Source organism: Juglans regia, chromosome 2 (genome assembly GCF_001411555.2).
Source record: "Juglans regia cultivar Chandler chromosome 2, Walnut 2.0, whole genome shotgun sequence".
NCBI classification, from domain to species: Eukaryota; Viridiplantae; Streptophyta; class Magnoliopsida; order Fagales; family Juglandaceae; genus Juglans; species Juglans regia.
The window spans coordinates 19,410,063-19,428,629 of NC_049902.1; the positions used below are offsets into that span (position 1 = coordinate 19,410,063).

General features: G+C 35.4%; 1 protein-coding gene across 1 annotated transcript; it reads left to right on the forward strand.

Moving 5' to 3' along the window:
- The first annotated feature begins 2,489 nt into the window (after positions 1-2,489).
- On the forward strand, positions 2,490-4,846 carry LOC108986524 (expansin-like B1). Its single transcript, XM_018959169.2, has 4 exons — positions 2,490-2,776; positions 3,224-3,330; positions 3,761-4,075; positions 4,347-4,846. The coding sequence occupies exons 1-4, from the start codon at positions 2,623-2,625 to the stop codon at positions 4,533-4,535; spliced, it is 765 nt and encodes a 254-aa protein (XP_018814714.1). The 5' UTR covers positions 2,490-2,622; the 3' UTR covers positions 4,536-4,846.
- The last annotated feature ends 13,721 nt before the right edge of the window (positions 4,847-18,567 follow it).

Genomic DNA, 18,567 nt, shown 5'->3' on the forward strand with positions numbered 1-18,567 from the left:
AGAACTTATCATTCCGAGCAATGTGAGATCTTATATAACACATTTATCCTTATCATATAGGGTATCAAAATCTAATTTCTTTAAATTCCTGACGTCCTCGTCGGGCCAGTCCTTCTTAGGTGACACAGCACAAGTCTCACATTTCTGGTTGAACCTGGCTTTAATACCATTTGTAACGCCCCAATAGAATGTCCAAATTACATTACCTATACTACAAAAGAACTACTCAATGATACAATTAAAGCTACATTGAAATTATATAAAGAGCAAGAACTTCTCATTCTCAAGTAATGAGGGATCGCATACACCACTTACCATTATCCTTATCATATGGGGTATCACAATCTACTCCCTTTAAATTCCCGACGTCCTTGTCGGGCCAGTTCGTTGTAGTGGCACAACTCAAATCCCACATCTATGGTTGAACCTAACTCTGATGCTATTTGTAACACCCCAATGGAATGCCCAAAGCACATGGCGTCTTATATTCCAAAATGACTAGTCAAAAATACAATTGAAGTCCCATTAAAACTTTATAAAGAGCAAGAATTTCTCATTCCCAAGCAATGTATGATCTCATACATCACCTACCCTTATCATATGGGGTATTACAATCTACCCTCCTTAAATTTCTAACGTTCTCGTCGGGTTAGTCCATCGTAAGTGGCACTGCTCAAATTCTACATTTCTGACTAAACCTTACTCTGATATCTTTTATAATGTCTTAATAAAATGTTCAAATCATATAATCTATATTCTAAAAAGACAAATTAATAATATAATTAGAATTTTATTAAAACTTTATAAAAAATAAAATTTTTTTTTCTTAAATAATGTAAAATTTTATACATCATCTACTATTATCTTTTATCACATGGGTATCACAAAATCAATACAAATCTTGACACCAAAAAGATAAGTAACACGTACGTTTATTAGTGCGATGTGACCAAAAGGATGGAGATGATGGCTACGGTACGGTGGACGTGGGTTAACTTAAACCGGTTGCTTGAATATAATGTACGTAGCTTCTGACTTTTTATTCAATAAACCAATCCAAATATTTTCATTAGAAACACGTCGACTATGCTATTAACAGAGATGAGATGGCTAGCTTAGCTAGTGGGTTATTCAAATTGTGTTTACTTCTAAACATGCCGACTTTGACTTGAAATTTAGGTACCATCTCATGAAGTGCATCCCAATGGAAAATTAAATAAGAAAGTTTTGTACACGAAAGAAAATCATGGACCAACATGTTTTTGTTGAAGTTCTATTATTTGAATCAAGTGAAAAATAACAATAAAAAATTCATTGATCTCAAAATCTATGTCCGTATATAAATAATCTGCACAGTAAGCAGCTAATTCCGACCAAACTTATAGAAATATTTTAAATGTCTGTTAGATTTTCATATGGGAAAGATCCACACATTTATATTGTATAATTAATTTTCTTCTGTAATATGTATATACTGCAGTTTATTTTTCTTCAATGAAGCTTGCTTTGAGGAAATTAACAAAAATCAAAATACTTTAGAAAAAGTATACTCATGTTAAGATTGTTACATCATGATTTGCATATTTCCTGAATGTTTATTTTAAAGATGAAATTGAATATATAGAAACTGTTATTTAAAGTAAAATAATGCTATTATATCCTCTTATTTTGTCTACTATATAGAAAGTGTTACGTCATTAGTGTATTGATATTTAAATTTGTGAAAATGAAAATTAAAAAATATAAATTTTATCTAAACGGCAGGTTAAACAGATATTGCTGAGCGACAGTCTAGCATTACTTTTTGAAGAAAAATGATATAATGATGATGCAACGCGTACGTGTATACAATAGTTAATACTTTGGCAGCTTTCCCATTGAAAAGAAAAAAAAAAATGAGAGAGAGAGAGAGAATTAATTAGGGATGAAGTCATGTGTTTTATTTGGGTGTAAATTATATAAAGTGTTCCTCCGGTTATATTTTGAGCTCGCAGTTTGCATGTTTCCGAGTTCTCCCGGACGTAGATTCCGAAATCCCACTTCAAATATGTAGAAATTTCAATGTTAATTGTCATTAATAACGATGATGCCGACATTGCTGATACTGTTGCTAGCTAGATATAATGGGGTAACAGGGCAAGGCGGTAGCCAAGAGGTAAAAGACAAAGACAAGTTGGCAAAGAATTCCCAAACTCGTACAAGATATCCTTCTATTAGCATAAGGTACAGACAAACATGCGCGAATTGATTTTTATAGTCTCGAGGGGTAATCAACATTATATATTAAAATTAGGGGATCTACTGATCCATCGCATTCCCCAGCTCGATCGCTAGCTATTACCTTTTTGTTTGGTAAATAAGCATAAATATTCCCTTTTCCTTAAGTGGGAGAAAAAGGTAAATATTCCCTTGTCCCCAAGTGGGAGAAGAAGGTGCCTATCTCTCATCACCTCAACTATAAATACTGGACTCCGATTTCTTTCCTTCCCATGCATTTCTTAGCCTCCTCGTCCATTTTCTTGATCTGCAACTCTGTCTGCTTCTTAATTTGAGCTTTGGTTTTGGTCTCTTTCTTCCATTATCTTACCCTTTATCAAGAAACCAGCTGCTTGCCATTAAGATATGGGGCTTGCGGTACTTGAAAACCAAGTTGGTATTCTTTGTGTGATGATCTGCATGGTACTGCTCTTGCCTGCTCTATCATGTGCCTCTCAAGACACTTTTACTCGCTCAAGAGCAACCTACTACGGTAGTCCTGACTGCTATGGGACTCCAAGTACGTCTGCATATATATACACTTTTAGATATTATATATTTGAGTCGTGTTATACAGGAGCTCTACGTTCATCACACCACTTAAAAAATATATAATTTTATTTTTTTATCTTCATATTTCGTATTTAATATTTCATGAAATATAAGAATAAAAGTATAAAATCACATATTTTTAAGTGGTGTGTTGGTTGAGTACAAGAGTTTAGAATTTTTCTACATATTTGGCTACCAATTTGGAGTTATTCATAAGTACTATGCATTACAAGTTACGCACGTACGTGCATGCATGCTGAAAGAATTAATTGCTCAACTATTTTGAACAGCTTTCTTTCTCTACCAAATACTAATTATTAATACCAATAATTAGCAATGAGTAAAAATTATTCGGTTTACATATATATCATCTATGTACAGTACTTGAGCTCATGAAATGGTGATCTGCATATAGGTGGAGCTTGTGGGTTTGGAGAATTCGGAAGGACTGTCAATGATGGCAGCGTGACTGGAGTCTCTAGGCTGTATAAGAATGGAACTGGTTGTGGTGCATGCTATCAGGTAAAATTACAAGCCTGTTTTTTGACACATCAAATACACTGCTGATGATGTAGAAGCTTCCCACATCAACTTATCCAATAAAATATTAATAATTTAAATTTTTAATAAATATAATGGGTCCTATAATAAGTGATGATCATATTTTACTCACCAAACTTAAAATTAAATAATATAATGCATGGTATTGCATGAATAATTAAGTGGATAAGTGTTGTGAATAAAGCATAGTATGGTCTACCTCAACCTGTTTGAGCTTGCTTTAACTTGAAACACTCTTCCTATCATATGAAGCTCAAGGACAATGATTGTGTTAGCTAAATAGCACTAATGAAAAAGTAACCTATATAATTTGCTTTACTCGGTCTGCATAATGATAATAATAATAATATAGCATGTATGATTCGTGGTTTTGTTGATGATGACTCTGCAGGTTAGGTGCACAACACCACAATATTGCAGTGAGGATGGAGCGCTGAACGTGGTGGTGACTGACTACGGTGAAGGTGACAAAACTGACTTCATACTCAGCGCCCGAGCCTACGCAAGATTGGCACCCCCCAACGTGGCGGCGGAGTTGTTTGCTCGAGGCGTGATCGACGTAGAATACCGAAGGGTCTCGTGCCACTACTCTGGTTACAACCTTATGTTCAAGGTCCATGAGCATAGCAGATATCCTAATTATCTAGCTATAGTGGTTTTATATGCAGCCGGGATGAATGACATCACAGCCGTCGAATTGTATCAGGTACATGATTCATATAATTCTTCGAGTAATGCTATATGAATTTATGAAACTCCAAGCCTTTGAGATCGAGTTTGGGGCAAGCCTCCGAAAAAAAAAAGTAAATTTTTTAATGACTTTAACTTTTTAATAATTAAAGGGTTTATATCGCAACTTGTACGCTCTAAACTTGCACAAATAAGTTTTTATTAAAAGATATCATGTATTGAAAAAATGAGATCATGATTGTTATGCTAATGGATGGGCCTCTTTGTTCATTTGATGGTGCATGCAGGAGGATTGCAAACAATGGAAGGGCATGCGTAGGTCCTTCGGGGCAGTGTGGGACATGGCTAGTCCACCAAGTGGTTCTATAAAATTGAGGTTTCAAGTGAATGGCAACGCATGGGTGCAATCCAAAAATGATCTGCCTGCTTTGTGGAACGCTGGGGTTGCTTATGACTCAGCCATTCAGCTAAATTAATTAGAAAGCTCTTTTAATTTTAATAATATATATAGTTTGATGTTTTATTAGATATTATATAAGTATGATCATTAATGCATGGGTTACCATGCATGTTGAATATTAGTTTCTCTCTAGTTACTAGGGTATTGTATTGTATTGTATTGTATTGTATTGTATGCTTTGTCGACAGCTAGCAGAAGTACTGTTCTTGGTCATGTTGCAATATAAACAATAGGCCAGCTGGTTAATGTTGTACTACTTTGGGGTTAGTGAGTGATAATCATGAGTATGAATAAATTTCCACTTATAAGGAGTGAAGTTACAAATAATTGTCCTAACTATACTCTTTCCTTTGGATTCTGGCCGGTTTTGCTCTTCATATGGATATTGTATATATGTGTTTTAGACCTCGTTTGTTTTCGCAGATGAAATGAGTTAAGATTAAAGTTAAAAAATTGAATAAAATATTGTTAAAATATATTTTTTAATATTATTTTTATTTTGAGATTTGAAAAAGTTGAATTGTTTATTTTATTTTATATTGGAAGTTGAGAAAGTCGTAATGATTAGATGAAATAAAATGAGATGTTTTCTGAAAACAAACTAAGCTTAATTTTGCAAAAGAGTGTAACATGAAGTTCATTCCAATTATTGATGTAATATTATTTGATTCGCAATATTTAAGTATATAAATTTTTCTTATAAATTAAATCTTATTACATCAACAATGTGGAGCACTGTCATGTATCCTTTACACCGACTTATAAATAAATTTTTTTTTTTAATCAAAACAAAAAATTAAGCATAACAATTAAACAAAAATCCTTTATTGAGACACTTTTCCCTTTTTAATTCGGTTGTATGCCTACCGGCCGGCGGAGGACATCCAACTACGTACACGAAAAGAACTCAAAAGAATATTAATGGACGAACTCGTATACGAATGAACTCAATATATATATATATATATATATATATATATATATATATATATATATAGTTTGTCTATATATAATTACGAAAATTAACAGGATGAACTTCCATATTGGAGGAATCAAAGGAACAAATAACTGATGTGCAATTCATTGTAGAATAACCTCATGATGTCTCTGATTCCAATATAGTTTCAGATCGAATAGATACCACACAAGATTTCTTTAAGATATAATCTGAAAATTCATGATTTTCATCTTCTACTACGTACCATTGTTATTGGGTTTTTTTAAATACTCTTCAAAAAACAAATTAACCACTCTTTTAATAAATAATTTTAGGCTTTTTAATTCGGTAGCTTCTCCAATCTTTTAGTAATTCAGCTATAAAATATGTCATAATAACATATGAAGCGTATTAAGATTAGTGGTAATCTTCTTAAAGGAAGAAAATTTGAGTCTTCTATCTTTTCTTTGAAAATAAGAGGTTTGTGATCTTCTAATACTGCGGATTGTATACAAACCGAAATCAGAGAACAACTCACTCGAAATCTCCTTAAAAATATTTGTAAGAATATATTTGTGGTTTAACAAAATAGTTGAAAAAATGATTTACTTTCTCTCCCTAAAAGATTTTTTTTTATTATTTGCATTAGAAAATACAAGAGAACGATTGCATACTATATGTTTCTAGAGTTATTATTACAGAGTTTGCTAGATGGTGTGCCACATGGTTTACATCCCTTTTGACATGTCTGAACTTCTATTGTTGTATGTTAATTAGATAGCAAAGTCCGAGAGTCTTGTATTATGCCCACGTTAACTATGATCTTCATCATCTTTCTATATCACTTCCACTACATTTTTTGCATCACCTTCAAAAATAGTTTCGCCAAATCCTAGTTCCAAGCATGCACAAAGATACAGCCAAGAAAGATCCACAAGATTCAACAACTTGGTGTTGGATTTCCATGCTTTGGTATTTGCCAAGAAGCTAAGACATCTCTGATGAGCTGGTGAATCTATCTTCCAAGTGCAGAAGCTTTCAAAATAGTAATGGGATGAGTTCCAAGATCGAATTCACAAGGACGATGTGGTTCATGTAAGCATTAGATTTCATCATCAATAATAAAGCAAGATAGAAAACAAAAGTTGGAACAAGATGTTGTAACTGTTGTATATACAAAGATGGATTTACAGCAATACAAACACGCATGGTTGGTATCTATTTATATGTGAAGAGTCAATGGTTGAGAATAGGAATTTATGGTTTGATTTAACAATCTGTTTTCCATCTCTGAATAAAAGACTTAAAAGAAAATGCAACACAATTAGAAGTGGATAGATTCGTAATACTTTAAAGAAATATTGTGCAAAATGTTAACTAACAATCTAAGAGACAATAACTCAAATACTTAGACTTCAAGTTTCTCCCTTTCATGGATTGTTGTTGAATACTGCTCAAATCCTTATTTTCTCAACCACTAACCCATTCATAGCGATCATGGTTGGAAGATATAACAATTCAATAGCAATTTACAATTTATCCGAAACTTTCTACTGGTTTCCGGAGCAAGTTTAGACAAGAAAAAAAAATCTAATGGAATCTTATATCAGGTTCAAGCATCGGTTGTGCCTTGCGTCAACAATAGATCAAGATTAAGAAGAAAGAACTCTAAGCTTTTCCAATTATAACACACAATACAACTCAATAAGTTTAAGAAATGGAAATCAATGGAAAAATGAGAAATCAAACTCAATCCGTTTCTGCGTTACTCCCCAAAACTTAAGCTAATAAATTTAGCCTAACATCTTCACAATAAAGCTCTTTCTAAATATTGTAGAATCTAGGAAATAAAATGAGAAACAAATAATAATAATAATAATGCTCTATTGCCCAGCTTCTTGCTTGTTCTCCCCAAGAAAACTTTTCTTTTTTATTTTAGGATGATTTTCGGCATCCCCTCCCATTTCCTCTTATGTACATGCCCCTCACAGCTGTCTTAACTGATTCATCTCTCTCCTTGTTCTCAAGTCCAGAACCTTCATGCCCTGCACATCGACTCAGTAAACGATACCAAATTCAGTTGGAATTTTTTTTCTTCCATAAATGTTAAGCAACATATAAGTGCAAATGCTCATTAATTAAGGGCAAAGATGGAACTTTAGACTTGATGGCTTAGCAATATGAATATCACGGTTATTCCTAGTACCACAAGCTGCAATTTCCATATGTTTACATGCAAAGTATTGCCAGCAATCAATTTGGCTTCAATACTAAAATATAATGCATAATTAAGTGCTCAACTATTCTTGGATGAAACAAATTACTCACTTAAACTAGTTAATTACGTATTTTTGACACTTGATGTACAAATAAGGGGGTTTATATCTTTGATGTATGCTATAGTCCAACCAATAGCTCATTTATGCTGTCGCAATACTTCAAGTTACTTCTGTTCTTGTTCCTAACTGAGCAAAAAACAAACCACTACTGGAAAGGTGCAGTTAGGTCCTAGAAAAGCATATTTCAAATTTGTTGGCAATGGTTTGATGTCTAATTTTGGGATCTCATCTGAGGAAGGCTTAAACTGTTGTTGATGGTGGGAGTTGCTCAACTTTCTACCTCCAGGATGTCCCATTTTGATTCCCTCTAAAAGAAACATCATGCTGGTCAAAATTGTTACCAGAAAATTCACTAATAACCTCTAGCTCAATTTCTAAATTAGCAAATTGTTTTCTAAATAGGTATCTTCATCAAAAATTGCTTCTAGCAAATTAACTTCTTGAACCTCTTCCAAATCATGTGGTTGCCTGCATGTGTTAAAAATATTTAACTCGAGTGTCATGTTTCCAAAACTCAATTTCAAAACACCACTTCTACAATTAATCAAAGCATTAGATGTTGCAAGAAATAGTCTCTCAAGGATTACTGGAAGTTGGAATGAAGATGAACTTGTCAAGTGAACATCAAGTACTATAAAGTCTACCGGATAAAAAAATTTATCAACTTGAATCAAGACATCTTCAACAATACCTCTAGGCTTCTTGATAGACCGATCAGCCAATTGTAAGATGAGATGATTGAAGAAGGTTTCAATTCTCCTAAACCTAGTTGCTCTTATATGGTATAAGGCAGCAAATTTACACTCGAACCAAAGTCCAAAAGTGTTTGACCAATTTTTGAGCTACCTATTACACAAGCAATTGTGGGAGAACCCGGATCTTTATACTTTGGTGGATTATTGCTTTGTATAATGGTGCTGACTTGCTCAGTTAAGAAAGCTTTTTTCTGGATATTTAATTTCCTCTTAATAGTTCAAAAGTCTTTTAGGAACTTATCATATGCATGAATTTGTTGGATGGCATTTAACAAAGGGATATTGATCCTAACTTGCATAGTTGTCATAATGATGTTTATTTTTATGCAAAGAAACAAATCTTTAAGGGAAAGGAGCTGGAACAGGGCAAGGATTTACCTCTACATCAGTCACATTTTCTTCAATAGCAATTTGAATTGGGTTAGAAACCTTACCAGCCTTATTTACCTTGTTTGCCCCTTGAGCAGGAATGTCTACCACTCGTCCACTATGATGGATTTCACTGGTTTGATATTGGAACACTCAGTTGCAGTTTGAACTTGTTGAGGTTGAACTTGCGGATTTGGTTGTGGTTATATAGGAAAATTTTTCTTTCTCTTGAATGCTCAATGTGGTAGTCAACCTTGTGAGTGTGCTTCTCGTATCATTTATGGTTTGAGAATTCTGATTATTGATTGTTGCTTGTCCTTGCATAAACTGTTGCAGTGTATTGGCCATTTGTTGGACAGTTTCTTCAAGTCCCCTTTTATGAATTGGTGCTACCTGGTTTGTATATTGAGATGCTCCTTGAAATGTAGGTACTTGAGCTGCATTTAAGTCATTCTTTCAACTAAAATTTAGATGGTTCCTCCAATCTAGGTTGTAGGTGTTAGAATAGGGTCCAACAAATGGTTTAAAGATTAAATTCACAGCATTTGTTTGATCTAACAGCACCTCTTTAAATGTAGGGATAGTAGGATATTCATTAGTGAAATGCCATAACTCTTCACAAATTCCACACTTATTAGACACTCTAGGAATAGCTTGCACCTCATTAGCTTTTTTCAATTCAATAGCATCAAATTTTCTAGACAACAGTGTTAGCCTAGCACGCATATCATCATCTTTCAAGTTAAACTTGCTACCACTAGACTCAACACCCTTAGATCTGTCATAAGCATCAGTAGTATCCCAAGATTGGGCATTCTCGACCAAATAATCAAAATATTTGAATGCCCCTTCAAGTTCTTTATTGAAAAACTCTCCATTACACATGGTTTCAACGAATTTGCACAGTTTAGGTGTCAAATTCTCATAAAAAAAAAATAATAACACGCCAATGCTCATAACCATGGGGTGGACATGAATTTAACAGATCTTCAAACTATTCTCAGCATTGATAAAAAGTTTCAGAGTCCTTTTGAGAAAAATTTATGATTTGTCTTTTCAAAGCATTTGTCCTGTGTATTGAGAAAATAAATTCAAAAATTCTGTCTGTATCTCCTACCAAGTACCTATAGACTGAGATCTAAGTGGGTTCATCCATATTTTAGCTTTATCTTTTAAAGAAAATGGGAATAGCTTTAGTCTAATGACCTCTTCTGTGCATATTCGATCTAAAAATATAGAACATACTTCATCAAATTCCTTGATATGTAAATAAAGATTTTCAGATTCCATACCATGAAAATGTGGAAGTAAAGCTATCTTGCCATATTTGAAATTGAAATTGTTGGCATTTAGAGGTTGAATGATGCATAAAGGTGCACTTGTTCGAATAGGATGCAAGTATTCCCTAAGAGTCTTATTAGGATTCACAACTTCCCTCTCAAGATGCTCATTATCATCCATATTGCTCTAAATTTCAAATGTGAAATCAAGAGACACAAATGCTAAATCAGATGTTGAATCAATAGATATTGAATCAGAGTGTGTGCTATTAAAATTTCTAATCAAAAGACCACAATGATTTCAACCCCAACAAGACATATACAACAACAGAAATTCTATAAAATAAAGAGAAAAAACAACTAAAAAAAATGATTAGATATCACCAAAGTTGTGAAGAGGTTCATAGCATCAAAGACTTCAACTCTCTCAAACAAAATTGCTTCAATGAACACCAATTATCCCTGGCAACAGCTCCAATAACTTGATGACCTGCTGAATCTGTCTTCCAAGTGCAAAAGCTCTCAAAGTAATACGAGGATGAGTTCTAAGATCGAATTCACAGGGATAATGTGGTTCATGTAAGCATTAGATTTCATCATCAATAATAAAGCAATATAGAAAACAATTTGTAACTGTTGGAACAAGATGTTGTAACTGTTGTATATACAAAAATCGATTTACAGCAATACAAAAATGCATGGTTGGTATCTATTTACATGTGAAGAGCCGGATGGTTGAGAATAAGAATATCTAGTTTGATTTAATAATATATTTTTCATCTCTAAATGAAAGATTTAAAAGAAAATACAACACAATTAGAAGTTGACAGATTCACAATACTCTAAAGAAATATTGTGTAGAATGTTAACTAACAATCTAAGAGACAATAATTCAAACACCAAACCTTCAGGTTTCACCCTTTCATGGATTGTTGTTGAATACTACTCAAATCCCTCTTTTCTCAACCACTAACCCATTCATAACGATCATGGTTGGAAAATATAACAATTCAAAAGTAATTTACAGTTTATCTGAAATTTTCTACTAGTTTGCAAAGCAAGTTTATACAATAAAAAAAGTCTAATGGAATCTTATATCAAGTTCAAGCATCGGTTGCGCCTTGCGTCAATAACAGATCAAGATTAAGAAGAAAGAACTCCAAGCTTTTCTAGTTATAACACACAATGCAACTCAATAAGTTTAAGAAATGGAAATTAATGAGAAAATGAGAAATCAAACTCAATCCGTTTCTGGGTTACTCCCCAAAACTTAAGCTTATAAATTTAGCCTAGCAAACCTCTTTCTAAACATTGTAGAATCTAGGAAATAAAACGAGAAACAAAAAATAAAAGAAAATAATACTCTATTGCCCAGCTTCTTGCTTGTTCTCCCTAAGAGAACTTTTCTTTTTTTGGTAGGATGATTTTCCGCGTTCCCTCTCATTTCCTCTTATGTACATGCACCTCCCATTGTCCTAACCGATTCCTCTTCCTCCTTGTTCTCAAGTCTAGAACCTTCCTACCCTGCACATCGACTCAGCAAAAGATACCAAATTCAGTTTGAATTATTTTTCTTCCATAAATGCCCTGCAACATATAAATGCATATGCTCATTATTTTTAGGGCAAAGATGGAACTTTAGACTTGATGGCTTAGCAATATGAATGTCACGGTTATTCCTAGCACCACCAACTGCACTTTCCATATTTTTACGTGCAAAGTATTGGCAGCAATCAATTTGGCTCCAATACTAAAATCTAATGTATAATTAAGTGCTCAACTCTTCTTTGATGAAACAATTTACTCACTCAAACTACTTAATTACGTATTTTTGACACTTTATCAATCTTCATTGTTATTTCTAATTATAATGCAATTCTCATTATCGATCTTTCTCCTAAGTTTGCTATCTAATTATGTCCCAATTTGCCTTAACAATGTTTGTGTCCTACTGCAAAACTCTAATAAAACTCGTTCAAAATCTACAACCTCTAAACCACAAGATAAAAGTATGACAATGTCCATATAACTTAGGCCAACTAGACTGCATTTCTGAATCTTTTTACTACACATACTCCAGACACCTTTGATTGAAGGACATTCCCACAAGAGATGTTCTATAGATTCCTCATCCACTTCACATAAAGGATAAACTGCATCCTGCACATATAATATCTTTTAGTTAAAGAAAAAATCAATAAACCCCCTTGTTGATTATTGAGAAACCCAAAAAATAAACAAGATCATTAATCTCATGACATGAACCAAACCGTTTCAAGTAAGCATTGGGTTCAACAAAATTAAAACCACATTTTTTCTCAATATTAAAACAATGAAAAAAATTGGAGTTTGACTCTCTTTTCAACGTACGCTTTCTCAGCATCTAAAAAGAGAGGGAAAGAGTCTAGTATCGGGATAGGAAAAAGAAATACAAATCTCATTTTGAAACCATGACTATTGTCGCCGCTAATAGTTCCTATACGAAACACATTTTTTTCATCAAACCAATCTCACCGTAAAAGATTAAAAAGCACCACAATAAATTGTAGCGACAATAGTGTCAATGCAAAAAAGACTATTTTAGTCCATTTCTCGATGGTGTTATTTGCAACAAAGTCGTCACAAAAAGTTATATTATTGGCAACTTACTCTATCGCCAGAGAGGAAATGCGGCTACAGTAAAAAATAAAAATAAAAAAAATCTAAATTTTAGTCGTTAAAATTCATTTTTTTTATAATGACGATAGTTTCTTCTTAAAATTTTGTGTGGTGGGTACAATATTACAGTAGTTTTTTACATTAAGGTTTTAACCTATGATGATAGAGAGAAAACAAAAACGAAATCTTGTAAACCAATTTCAAACTGTACGGAAAAAAATTGCATATGATAAAACTTTCAAAAAACTTTTAAAAGCAATTAGAAATTTAATTAGACAAGAATAAAAGTGGATTAATTTTTGTAATTTGAATACTTAGACATCGTTTACTTTTAGAGATAAAACACAAAATTTTAAAAAAAAATTCTAAATTTTCGTAGAGTTAAATAATCTGTAAAAACAAATACTCATTTTATATCTTAATATTTTCATCTCACTTGGTCTCAATGTTTTCGTACGATTAGAATCTTCTCCACCTCTCTCGTCTCTCTTTATCCTTTTGGCAGAAGAATAAGAGCGCTGCTACACTTCCCGAAACAATCTCTCGAATTCACTTTCCGAACAGTATATTTTAATTTTTTTTTCTTTTTTTATATATTTTTTTAATTATCATAAACACTTTTTAAAAAATAAAAAAATTTATAATATCATTAAAAAATAATTCTTTAATCATTAAAAAAAAAAACAATAACAATAACACAACATTCGAAACACTAAAGTGGATAGTCTTCTCTCGCTTTTTCTCTCTCGGGGAAAAGTGGGGTGAAGTGGGGTCTACCAAGATTCTAACCGAATCAGTGGTGGTAAGGAACTTTTTCTGTAGTTTGCGAGGGACGGAACAGACGGTTACAAAATAACAAAGGTGGTTAGGAAGGAACGCGGCGGAAGTGGACGGTGGTGAGAAAGCAATGGAAGGTGGTTCAGGGGGCGGAATGAAGAGTCTGGAAGTACAGTGGGAGAACCTGCGTCTCACGGAGGAGGAATCAGAAGTGTTAGAAATAATCGACGATGCAGAGGAGGTGTGGGAACAGGGGGACAGGAGCATTATAGGGAAAATATGGCTGGATAGAAGCATTGGCTTGGATGTTATCTCAGCTACAATGGGGAAAATATGGAGGGTGAGTAAGCCAGCTGTATTCAGAGAGGTTGGGGTGAACCTGTTCGTGATTACTTTCAGAAACCAAGTGGACAAGATGCGTGTAATGGATGGACGACCTTGGCTTTTTGACAATCACCTTTTCGCGCTACAAATGTTTGATGGATATGCTCAACCAAATCAGTGGAGGTTTGATAAAGAACTTTTCTGGGTTCAAATTCACAATTTACCAATGGTTTGTATGACAAAGGAAAAAGGGAGATTGATTGGTGAATCGTTGGGGAAGTTAGTAGAAGTGGATGTCCCTAATGATGAAATGGGTTGGGGAAAATTTCTGCGTGTTAGAGTTGAAATTCCTTTAATGAAGGCAATAACAAGGGGACGTTTGATCAAAGTTAATGGCCAGGAGGTATGGATAAATTTACGTTATGAAAAACTGCCTAGAGTTTGTTTTAAATGTGGTAGAATTGTTCATGGTTATAAGGGGTGTGAAATGGGACTCGAAGGGACTGTTAAAGAGAGAGGTATGAACGAACAATTTGGTGTTTGGCTGAGAGCTGATCCTGGTTTTAGGAGAAGATTTAATAAGGGGCAGGGGACTGAAGGGGGGGATAGGTGGAATAGAAAGGGAGAGGATGTGGAGAGTACAAACACTGGGGGTGGGAGAAAGGGAAGTGGAGAGGGAGAACTTTATTCTGAGAAAGTGGTAGAAGGGGGTCGGGGTGAAGGGTATGATGTGGGGGAAGGTCAGAATGTGGTTTGTGTTAATGAGAGGATTCTGGGATGGGAGAGGAGTGAGGAGGAGACGGATATGGGTGGAAAAAACAAGATGAAGATAGTACAAATCAATGAGAATGAGAGGGGGGAGATAAATGAAAATGAAAAAATAGGGGAAGGAGAGATAGAAAAAGTTTTGAGTGCTGAAAGTGAAGGGGTGGGGAAGGATAATAATGCAGTGGTTCTAAAAGGGAAATGGAAAAGAAGAGCAAGGGGGATAGGTAGATCTGAGGGTCTGGATGGTAGCTCTATTGGAGAAAAAAGAGGTTTGGCTGGGGAGGATGAGGTCAGTAACATTAAGTGTAGGGCTGTTAAAAAATCTAAGAGGGAGCAAGAGGGTAAGGAGCAAAATGTGACAATTTCGATGGCGGGAGCTGCGAGTCAGCCCCGCATAGATCAATGAAGGTTTTGAGTTGGAACTGCCGAGGGCTTGGCAACCCTCGGACAGTTCAAGTCCTTGGCAAGCTTGTCAAGGAAAAGCAGCCAGATATAGTCTTCTTAATGGAGACTAAACTACGTTCTAATAAAGTGGAAGCTATACAAAGGAAATGAGGTTTTAAGGGTTGCATTGTGGTGGAACCAATAGGTTTGGGTGGGGGTCTGCTGATGATGTGGAAGGATGTGGATGAAGTGGAATTATGCAATTATTCTCAATGGCACATTAGTGTTTGGGTGAGAAATGAAAAGAATAATGAAAGGTGGTTGCTAACGGGATTTTATGGAGATCCTGATGTTTCTAAAAGGGATAGGTCCTGGGATCTATTGTCTGAATTAAAACCTTATAATGAGATTGGTTGGTGTGTGATTGGGGATTTCAACGAAATAGTGTCCCAAGATGAGAAATGGGGAGGAAGGGAAAGAAGGGAGGGGCAGATGGAAAAATTTAGGAATGCATTGGATGATGGAGGTTTGAGGGACCTTGGATGGAAAGGAATAAAGTACACTTGGAGTAATGGGCATGGAGATGAGACTTTCATAAAAGAACGACTGGATCGAGCTGTAGCAAACAGAGAGTGGAGGACAGGATTTGATGAGATCCAGGTGGAGACTGTTTTGGCTTGGTGTTCAGATCATTTGCCTATACTCTTAAGCTGTTCAAAGGGTTGGATGGACAATAGAAGATTCAAGAGGTTTTTTAGATATGAAATGTGTTGGGATAAGGATGAGGAATGTGGGGAAGTAATTGAGAGGGCATGGAAGTATCAATCAGGGGGGGTTCAAAACAAACTAATTTCTTGTAGACAAGCTTTGTGCCACTGGTCTAAGGAAGCAGATGAAAAAAGGAGTAGATCTATAAAGGAACTGACTGATAAGCTAAAGATCCTAAAAGAAACTGAGGGTCCTGAGAAGATAACTGAAATAAAGCTGATTAGTGGGAGGCTGAGTTTACTGCTTGATCAAGAGAATGTTTGGTGGAAACAGAGGGCAAAGAGTCACTGGCTGAAACAAGGGGACCGTAATACCAAGTATTTTCATGCTTGTGCAACTCAGAGGAGAAAAAAGAACACCATTGTGGAAATTGAAAATGCCCAGGGGCAAATGCAGAAAGGCAAAACAGATATTGAGGAGGCTTTTATGGGTTATTTTGCTGAGCTCTTTACAACAACACACCCATCCACCCGAGAGATTGAAGAGTGTATTGCTTCCACTGATGTGAGGATTAATGAAGATATGAGAGGGGAATTAGAAAGGGATTTCTCCTTTGAAGAAGTGGAGAGGGCTTTGAAGCAAATGTCAGCATGGAAGTCCCCGGGTCCCGATGGTTTTGGGGCTGGTTTTTTCCAAAAACATTGGAGTCTGGTGGGAAAGGAGGTATGTTTGGCTGTTTTGAATTTCCTAAATGGGGGGGTGATGCCCACAGGTCTTAACCATACTCATATAGCTTTGATTCCAAAGGTTAAGGACCCAAAATCTGTGAAGGATTTTAGACCGATTAGCTTATGCAATGTTTTGTATAAGTTAATCTCGAAGGTGTTAGCTAATAGGATTAAAAAGGTGCTGAATGTGGTTATATCACAGAACCAAAGTGCTTTTATTCCCGGTAGGCTTATAACAGACAATATTATGGTGGCTTTTGAACTACTTCATACAATGCAGACCAAACAAAAGGGCAAATCAGGTCATATGGCCATAAAGCTTGATATGTCAAAAGCCTATGATAGAGTGGAATGGCCCTTTTTACAAGCTATGCTCAAAAGATTGGGTTTTGGTGAAAAACTGTCCAAGCTACTTATGAATTGTGTGTCTTCTGTTAGTTACTCAGTTGTGGTTAATGGAAAGCCTGGAAAGATCATTGTTCCCTCGAGGGGTTTGAGACAAGGGGACCCTCTTTCCCCTTATCTCTTCTTGGTCTGTGTTGAAGGTCTGAGCCAATTGTTTAATAAAGCTGAAAATGAGGGTGTGATAAGGGGAACAGCAGCCGTGAGAGGAGGCATTAGGGTAAATCATCTTTTATTTGCGGATGACTGTCTGATTTTTGGAAGGGCTAGAAAAGATGAATGGGATAGCATCTATGCAATTCTTGAATGCTATGAAAAAGCCTCGGGACAGATGTTAAATAAGCAGAAGACTTCTATTATGTTCAGCTCTAATACAAATAAGGAGGTCAGGGAGGAAATATTTAGAGTGGCTGGATCTGTGCTTTGTGACAGGTATGAGAAATATCTGGGCTTGCCGGCAGTGGTTGGTAGGTCAAAATATAATGCCTTAAGAAGCATCAAGGAGAAAGTTTGGCATAAACTCCAAAACTGGAAGAATAGCTTTCTCTCTAAGGCAGGAAAGGAGGTATTGATCAAAGCTGTTCTTCAAGCAATTCCTACTTATTCTATGAGTGTGTTTAAATTACCTCAGCGTTTGTGTCATGAGATTGAAGCTTTGTTTGCAAAGTTTTGGTGGGCACATCATAAAAATGGAAAAGGGGTGCATTGGTGGAGGTGGGACAGATTGGGGCAATGCAAGGGAAGAGGGGGGCTGGGATTTAGAATGTTGGAAGATTTTAATAAGGCCTTACTTGCAAAGCAGGGTTGGAGACTGTTAAAAGAGCCTGAGTCTTTAGTTGGAAGAATTTTTAAGGATAAATATTTTAAGAATCTTCATTTGCTTGAGGCCCCTTTGGGTAAATCTCCATCATTTGTATGGAGAAGTATATGGTCTGCTATGGATGTGCTGAAGAGAGGAATGATATGGAGAGTTGGAAATGGAGAAGATATCAAAATATGGGGCCAAAAATGGTTGCCTAAACCTGGCTCTGGTTGTGTCCAATCCCAAGTGAGGTTTTTGCAAAATGAAGCTTATGTAAATGAGCTTATTGATACGGTTGGTCAGAGGTGGAAGGAAGAGTTGGTTAGGTTGGTTTTTGAAGAGGAAGAGGCAAATTTGATACTGTCCATTCCTATCAGTCGTGGGGGGGCAGTGGATAAAGTAATTTGGGAACCTGAAAAGAATGGAAAATATTCTGTTAAAAGTGCCTATCTTATGGAACAAAGGGAGCGGGGGAGAACTATGGGTGAATCTTCTGAGATGAACAAAGAAGCTGACTTGTGGAAGCAATTGTGGAAACTGGAAGTGCCAGGGACTGTTAAACAGTTTTTATGGAAAGTAGCTAATGATATCCTTCCTACAATGTTAAATTTATGGAAGAGGAGCATTGTTAAGGAACCAAAATGCCCTATATGTTTGCTGGAAGTGGAGTCTGTGATGCATGCCATTTGGAATTGTTCTGCAGTTTCAGATGTGTGGGCAGAGGAGTCCAGTAAAGAAATGGTGGTCTGGAGAACAAAGCTTCACTCAGTTATGGACTGATATGTATAGAAAATTGACAAAAGATAATATTGTAAAA